This window comes from Mustela putorius, unplaced genomic scaffold (assembly GCF_011764305.1).
Source record: "Mustela putorius furo isolate JIRA1106 unplaced genomic scaffold, ASM1176430v1.1 tig00003845_pilon_pilon_pilon, whole genome shotgun sequence".
Classification (NCBI taxonomy): Eukaryota; Metazoa; Chordata; class Mammalia; order Carnivora; family Mustelidae; genus Mustela; species Mustela putorius.
The window spans coordinates 15,636,582-15,644,947 of NW_025421998.1; the positions used below are offsets into that span (position 1 = coordinate 15,636,582).

General features: G+C 43.3%; 1 pseudogene and 1 gene segment (V, D, J or C); one reads left to right on the forward strand and one right to left on the reverse strand.

The window, feature by feature from the left end:
- The first annotated feature begins 1,156 nt into the window (after window positions 1-1,156).
- LOC101684077 lies at window positions 1,157-1,537 on the forward strand. The segment is given in 1 exon segment: window positions 1,157-1,537. A coding segment is annotated over 1 exon segment (381 nt).
- A 3,773-nt stretch (window positions 1,538-5,310) lies between these two features.
- On the reverse strand, window positions 5,311-6,790 carry LOC101692472 (annotated as a pseudogene).
- Window positions 6,791-8,366: the final 1,576 nt, after the last annotated feature.

The following is an 8,366-nucleotide window of genomic DNA, read 5'->3' on the forward strand; positions in this document are numbered from 1 at the left end:
ACCTTGACTGAATTGAATCTTCATTTTAGATGCATTTCTCAGCTGACCCTTCCTGAGGCCCTGCCCTTAATATTTCTGGGAATCTGACCCTGGAACTACAGGACCTGCTCTACACTGCCCCCTGGCTCAATGCTGCCCTCTTCCTTTGAACCCCCCCCACCCCTGATTTTATAAAACTAATATTTCCTGAAATTCTACACTATGAGGACCCCAGAAATCATCTGCTGCAACAGCCCAGTTTTGAGGTAAAACAATCCCCAATATTTCTTGAGCATTTTCTCTATATCTGGGGCAGGCTACCTGTTTGTTCACATTCCCTGCTTATTCTACACACAACCTAATGTGGTCCCTTTGACATATTAGGAAAAGGAAGAGAATAGATTGCCCAAGACTAGCCAGATATTATGGTTACCTTAGGGCATTTACATCTTCTGAGGAGATTTCTGGGAGAAATACTCCAGTGCTAGCTCAGGGGGCCTGTTGCCTCTTCAGCAGGCATCTTTGTTCTGGGCTTGTCCCTGCCTCCCAAGCAGCCTGCACACCCATTGCTCTATCAGCACTGAGTGGCCATCTGAGGCTTGAGATTTACTGAGGTTTATTGAGGTTTATTCCCAGTGAGACCTGCCTCACATCCCCACGTAATTCCCTGTAGGCATGCAGCCTTGGAAGAGTTATTTAAAATACGAGCCAGGCTATTCCCATTCTAATATAGCAATATTTATTCCCCAGGGTCGTTTTCAGGATTTGATCAAACAATTAGTGCAGTGCCCAGGTGTACTGCTCTTCAATCAAGGATTTCTATTATCACTGGTGCTCTCATTGCACCAAGATTCCTCAGTGTTTCTCAGCAGCATGACCACTGATGGTCTGTCAGCACTGCCCTCCTTGTGGTTAGACCTGTCCCAGCCCTCTGGACCCACCCTCACTGCAGCCTCTCTCTCACTAGTTACCTCCAGGCCCCTCAGGGAATCCGACGCTCGGCCCTAACAGAGGCTGCCCTCTGCCACCTCCCAGGCACTCTCCTCCCAGCAGGAGCAGCTGCGGGGTCCCCCTGGGCTTTTCTCTCCCTGGTGGAAGGAGAATCATGCTGGGTGCACTTGCCATCTTTTGTGCCCTCCTGTTTTCCGGTAGGTGCTGTCTCCCTCCCTGGTGCAGGATGGGTGAGACACCATCAGGCTCCTGCTGCCACCTCACCACTGTTCCCCTTCCAGGTGGCCACACAGTGATGAGGCTGGAGCAGCCAGCTGTAGTCGTGGCATGTGAGAGCACCTCAGCTATCCTGTCTTGCACAGCCAACACCAAGGTCAACTACATCCACTGGTACCGCCACCAGGAGGGAAAGTCCCTCCAGCGGATCCTCCATCTGACCATGGACCAATCTGTCGTCCACTGGGATTTGGTTGAGAAAGCAGAAAAAGTCACCGCCATAGGGGCCAAGGATGGTTATAGCTGTACCCTGTTAGTGTTGAAGCTGGAGAAGAGTGACGAGGACATGTACTACTGCGCTTTCTGGGAATACCACAGCCCTGTGATCTGACCAGGTGCCTGAGCAAAAAGGTCTCTGTCTCCCAAGGCGCTCCATGCCTGGCACCTTCCACTGGCTCTGGGTCACTGGGGTTGCCCTGGGGTCAGCCCTCAGCACCCTGCACTCCCCTAGCACTCCCTCCATTGGTCCACTGCACAGAACCCTGGAGGGCAAGGAGCCCCTGGTGTGCAGGCTGGTGCAGACCCAGGGAGCTGTCCATCTGGAAGGACTTCTCTGAAGATCGTCCAGTGCAGCATTTCTGAGGCATTTGGTGGGGAATCTGTGCTGCTCAATGCAGGAGCCACTAGCCACTAGCCAAATGTGGCTCCTGAGCTTCTGAAATGTAGCTAGTTCACTAGTCCAAGCTGAGAGGGGCTGCTTGTGTGACATACAAACCATTTTGTCAAAGACTACAAAAAGAAGATTAAATATCTCATTAATGATCTCTATAATGAGTGCATGCTTGAAATTACTTCAGATATCTTGGAATGCTAAATAAAAATGGTTCTAAGGTGAATTTTACTTCTTTTTTCCTTTTTTATATGTAACAGCCATACAATATTTAGTTTTGGCTCCTCATTTATTTACATTAAATAGCACCCCAGTACACCGGCAACTGAGAAATCTGACTATGCCCTGAAGAATGTGCAAATAAAATGTGGTGCAAGTAATGTCAAGGGTGACGGAATCTTTGGAGATTTACCACAAAATGGTTGAAACTGAGGTTGGACGTCACCTCCTGATTCCAGTTTCTAAGTTGCTGTTCTGCCCACTGCTTGTTACTTTGCAGTGGAAACTCAGTGAGCAGAAGCACAGTGAATGGTAGGACTAACTTCTCAGCACCCCCATGCACTGGCATGCCTGGTGCTCAACTCCTGTGGGGGGACATGATCCTCAGGCAGCATGATGCACCAACCCTGGGTGAGACCCGGAGCCCTCAGGCTTCCAATTCTCCTTGCATGTGACTCCATATGGAATTTGGGGGCCAGATTCCCCTGACTTCTGTTCTCTCATCTGTAAAACAAGGACATTTCATTGTTAAGATTACATGACTGGTTTCTGTATAAAGCAAAATTACACAAATAAGATATTATTATATTCACTTCTCATAAAGGTAGTCAACTGATTCAAAAGAAAGAAAGAAAGAAAGAAAGAAAGAAAGAAAGAAAGAAAGAAAGAAAGAAAACAAAACTGGTATTACTGATCCTCTAGCCCCAAACAGGAAAACACCTGTTGTTGTATCTAGGGAAGAAGAAAAATCTCTCTGAGGAGGCCCAAGCTGAATTAAACCCATTTTCAATTGAAATTTCAAAGTCTACGTACAGCTTAGTTGCATTGCTAAACATGATGCCTGAAAGTCTACATGATCTCAAGGAAATTGGTCTCTAGGGTTCACGAACTCCTCATCTATCCCCCTGAGCATCTGTTTTTTGTAGTGGGAGATTTTTTTTTAATTTTTTATTTTTTATAAACATATATTTTTATCCCCAGGGGTACAGGTCTGTGAATCGCCAGGTTTACACACTTCACAGCACTCACCAAAGCACATACCCTCCCCAATGTCCATAAACCCACCCCCTTTCTCCCCACCCCCCTCCCCCCCAGCAACCCTCAGTGGGAGATTTTTAGTTTAGACATGCTCTGTTTTGAAAGACCCCGACTAACACCCTGACTTTGTACTGAAGGCCTGGGTTGAGACTAACATCGCCAGCGTGTGCAGGAAGGGGAGGGTGTAGAGGGGCAGAAAGTTATGTTCACTCTGTTTGGGGGGGTCTTCCTTCATCTGTCTCCCCCATTTCCTATTACAACCAAACCTCTTCCTCTTGTTGCACCTTCTCAGTGCCTGACTCCACAGACAAATATCTCTGAGACCCAATATTACCATTTAGTTACAGAGAAATTTGCTAAGTATGAAGACTCATGAGACATCATTCCAAATCAGCTAAAATCCAAGTTGCCAACATGATTCTGTAGTGTCTTTGAGTTACACATAACTAAAAGGACAGTGGCCTTGTGCCTGGAGCAAACAACCCTGTGGTGCAGTGGAAGCAAGTCCAACTTTAGAGACATTTACTGCCCCTGCCCTTCTCCTCGTGGCTAAGGTGAGCTTCACCAAGGACACTCTGGTCACACACAGCAAAGGCAAACCAGGCAAAGGCCAGTAAGCCCTCCTGTCCTAAGTAAACTTTTGCTAATTAAAGGGTCGTTTAAATGTCTGACACTGAAAGCTTCTTATTAGAGTGTAAGGCACTGAGTACAGTGGTGACTCCATTAATATCTGTTGAAGTGAAATTGATATTTTGACTATTAGAGAGGGTCTCACATTACCTCATGGGGTGGGGGATTTTGCGTAGATGAATGCTTGAAATATCCTGATGATTTGGGCTCAACTCATTTATTTCATTCCTGAGGTGGGTGAGACATAAGGTGTTTGAATAATTTGACCAACATTATGTTATCATATTAAAGCTGATTAAGAACACCTAACATATCAAGATTTCATAGTTACATTCCTCATTATCAAGTGACCATGCATGGTAGTACTCTATAAAAATTGATGTCTGTTACCTCAGAGTCACTTTGTGAAAATCACAGTTCTGAAAATGGCCTGGCACATCCAGAATTTCATGTTGACACTTTGGTGCTGGGTGCTCTTTATGTTCAGGTTCAGGAATGCGGCCCGGGGCAAGGAAAGGGCACAATTTCAGAGAGGTCACCTCTAAACTTGGGGTCGGCATAGTTTTTTCTATGTCTCTTCCACATTTCCTGAATTTTCACATAAAAACCTTGTATTGCTTTTGAATTTTGCTTTAAAATTTATTTGAAAAGGAATTCACATGATCCTTGGCCTCAGTCCCTCGGTGGTGGTGGATTTTATATGTATGTGTGTGTGTGTGTATATATATATATTTTTTTTTTATATTTATTTATTTATTTTTAAAGATTTTATTTATTTGTCAGAGAGAGAGAGGGAGAGAGAGCGAGCACAGGCAGACAGAATGGCAGGCAGAGGCAGAGGGAGAAGCAGGCTCCCTGCCGAGCAAGGAGCCTGGTGTGGGACTCGATCCCAGGACTCTGGGATCATGACCTGAGCCAAAGGCAGCTGCTTAACCCAGGCATCCCGAGATATAAATATATATATATATTTATATATATATGTATATATATATGTATATATATATGTATATATATATGTATATATATATATATATACATATATATATGTATATATATATATATTATAATTTATTTTATTTTTTCAGTGTTCCAAGATTCATTTAGGTACCACACCCAGTGGTGTATTATATAGTCATGGTCAAGATTAAGTCTCCAGACCTTCCTGGCAAGAAGAAGAAGGAGCTACTTAAAGGTCAGGAGAACTGGAAGGAGAAGATGTCCAGCTATGCTTCAATAAAGTGCCAGGAGGTGCTGCTGCCAAGCTCAAGAACAGAGTTGTTCACAAATCCATCACCTGTGTTCTCACCATCATCAACCAGACTCAGAAAGAAAGCATCAGGAAATTCTACAAGAGTAAGAAGTACAAGCCCAAGATAGGGATCTACAGCCCAAGAAGACATACACCCGGCTGCTGGCTGAACAAGCAGGTAGAGAACCTGAGGACCAAGAAGCAGCTGTGGAAGGGATAGCTGTCCTGGCAGCCGAGGGACACAGTCAGGCCCTGAGGACCAGCGTCCATGAAACACAGGCAAACTGGGGAAAAAAAAAAAATCATTCAAGTAAATTCTTTTTTTTTTTTTTTGTAGGGACTAGCACACCCTTTTAATATGTTTTTAAATATTTTTAAGGTTTAAAAAGTGTTTAAAGTTTGTAGTTCCTAGTAGGAAAACATTATCTGAGTGAATACTCTAATGGCAAACCATTGTAGAATGTTTCAGTTGCATGGGGAGCAGAGGGGTAGGGATTCTCTTCACAGCACCCCAGCTTTCTTCATGAGAAGGTCAGAGATACACTGGTTTGTATTATTGCGACATCCATTAGGTGATCGAAGCTGCTTTTGCTTCAGCAAGGGCTTTATTTGTCAGAGGGCATTATGCTTGTCCTCCAAATTTGGCTGACAATTTACTGATGAGATTCATAACCTTTGGGTTGCTCTGATATTTTGACATATTCGCTGGGTTCTGGGCCACATCCTGGAAGGCCACCATAACTTCTGGATCCTGCATGGTTGCAAGAACTCCTGGATCATGAAGAATTTCATTGAGCCCAGGCATTCCTGCCATCCCAGGCATCCCCCCTGCCATTCCAGGCATTCCCCCAGGAAAGCCACCTGGGAAAGAGCCATACTGAGCTCCTGATTGTTGTCTGGCTTCTTCCTCCCTCTGGGCTCTCTCATGTTCTTCCCGAGCCTTCTTAACCCTTTCTTTCTTTCTTTGATCTCTCACTCTTCACGTTTTCGCTCATATTTTCTCCGATGTTCAGCAATTTTCTGGGCCCTCGGTTGAACTTCTTTCAGCATTGCACTAGCATCTCCATCATAATCCAGTTTACAAGCAAGGGCAAGATCGTGTGCTGCTTCTTCCCAATGGCCCAGAAGTCTATGTGATTTCCCACACCACTTAAAAGGCTGAGCTGAATCAGAATTTATTTCAATAGCTCTGCCACAGTCTCGAATGGCAGCATTTGACTTCTGTAATTTGATGAAGACACTAGCTCTCTTGGCATACAGAATGGCCAAGCGAGGATTTAGTTTGATGGCATCTGTGAACAAGTCAATGGCTTTCTGTAGTTCACCATCATTTAGGGCATCAATGGCAGCCACTTTTTTTTATCATTTGCCTGATCCATCATTTCCTCGGTTATCTCTACATTTTCATCTCCCATTTCTTGAGGAGCATCGGTGTCTGGTTCAATCACAACTTCATTGTCAATTTCTAGATCACTCTCCTCACTTGATGGTTCATCTGTCTTTATGTTTTCCTCTGCCTTCTTACTATCTGGTTTTTCTTCCTTGATACTGTCTTCTGATTTCGTTTTATGAGTGGCAGGTGGTATTTTACCCCCCCACGCTCTCCACCCACTCCTGCAGGAAACGCATTTCCTTGGTGTGCAGAATGCTCGGATCCTGCTTACACATTTTCGAAAGCCTGAAGTTCGCTCACTTTGCGCGGGTCCATGGTCCAGAGGCAGTGGCAGGCGTCAGGCGCGGCTGAGGTTGTGACCCGATTCCAGGCGTGGGTACTAGCTCAGTATGATCCTGTGGAAGGGGTCATTCTTCCACAGAATCACTACATTCTTCTTCTTTTTTTTTTAAAATTTTATTTGTTTATTTGACAGAGAGAGATCACAAGTAGGCCGAGAGGCAGGCAGAGAGAGAGGAAGGGAAGCAGGCTCCCTGCTGAGCAGAGAGCCCAATGCGGGGCTTGATCCCAGAACCCCAGGATCATGACCTGAGCCAAAGGCAGAGGCTTAACACACTGAGCCACCCAGGCGCCCCTCACTACATTCTTAATACTAAGAATCACTGCATATTTTTGAGCACTTAGGCACAACATGTCAGATTTGATGGTCAGGAAGGCCTGTAATTGGCTCTGTCCTGATCACTTTTCTCCCCTTTTCTCAAACAACCTTGGTTTCTTTTACAAATTTTCTCTCCTGATTCCCATTGACTCTCTGCCAAGTTAGAGACAAGGTTCACCCTTGAGAGAGCTCAGAGTAGCTTCTGGGAAGTGTCTTTTCCTCTGTGTAGGACAGATATCAGGTACGATAGAGAGGATCACAAATATCCAGGCTTCTTATTAACACTGTAGTATAATGTCCTTGCTTTCTTTAAGTCTCTTTTCTCCACATGAAGGTGCAGGAATGAGATCCTCTCAAGCAGAATGGCAGGCAGTTTTTAGGCAACCATAATTTCTTTAGCAAAGTTGTTTGGCACTTTCATTGCCTGAACACATGACCTCCTAATTTCAAGGAATGTTGCTAGAAAATCATTTTCACTTGAAGATTGAGAAAAGATAAAATTTCAATTAGTATTCCATTATATATATATATGTCTACTACATCTTCTTTATCCATTCATCTGTTGATGGACATTGGGGAGGTGAATGCCGTGAAGTGTGTAAGCCTGACGATCCACAGACCTATACCCCTAGGGCTAATAATACATTATATGTTAATTTTAAAAATTAAAAAAAAAAGAATCACTACTAGATTAACCAATACATAAAGCTTGCCACAGACTCTTCTTAAAACTCATAAAAATATATAAGGTAACTAGAAATACAATTTAATAAAATACATGCAAAAATGTAATGGAGAAATTAATAATTTATCCAAAGATATAAATGAAGACTTAAAAACCTGGAGAGCTATATTTAGGAATAGAAAGAATCAGGAACAATAGCAATTATCATCTCTTAAAAGTATAAATTAATGGAATTCTATCAAAATCACATTTTTTGTAGAAATTCAAAGGTTATCATAAATTTTACCAACTTCAGTTATATCTGGTCACCTGTAGAGACAGATGTAAAGAGAAAGGGGTAGAAAGTGTGTCTTTGTTTATATCTATAATATTTCATTTATTTAAAAAGAGACCTACTTTTGAACATTTAGCATTAAGTGAGAAATAAATCTGTATTGTGTTAAAAAAAAATCTCAATTAGGACTCTGTGTGTCCCCTTCTTTGCGGACACAGATTTCTCTCCCAAGTACATTTTCTTTCATTCCTGAGGTGGGTGAAACACAATGAACTTGACCAACATAGATTCCAAGGGGCAAAATTCTCTGAAATTTTCTGTTTTTTTTTTTTTTTTTTTTTTTTTTTTTAAACCAAGAGTCAGCACTCCATGTTTTTCTACTGTGCTCTCTGCACCCTGGGGCT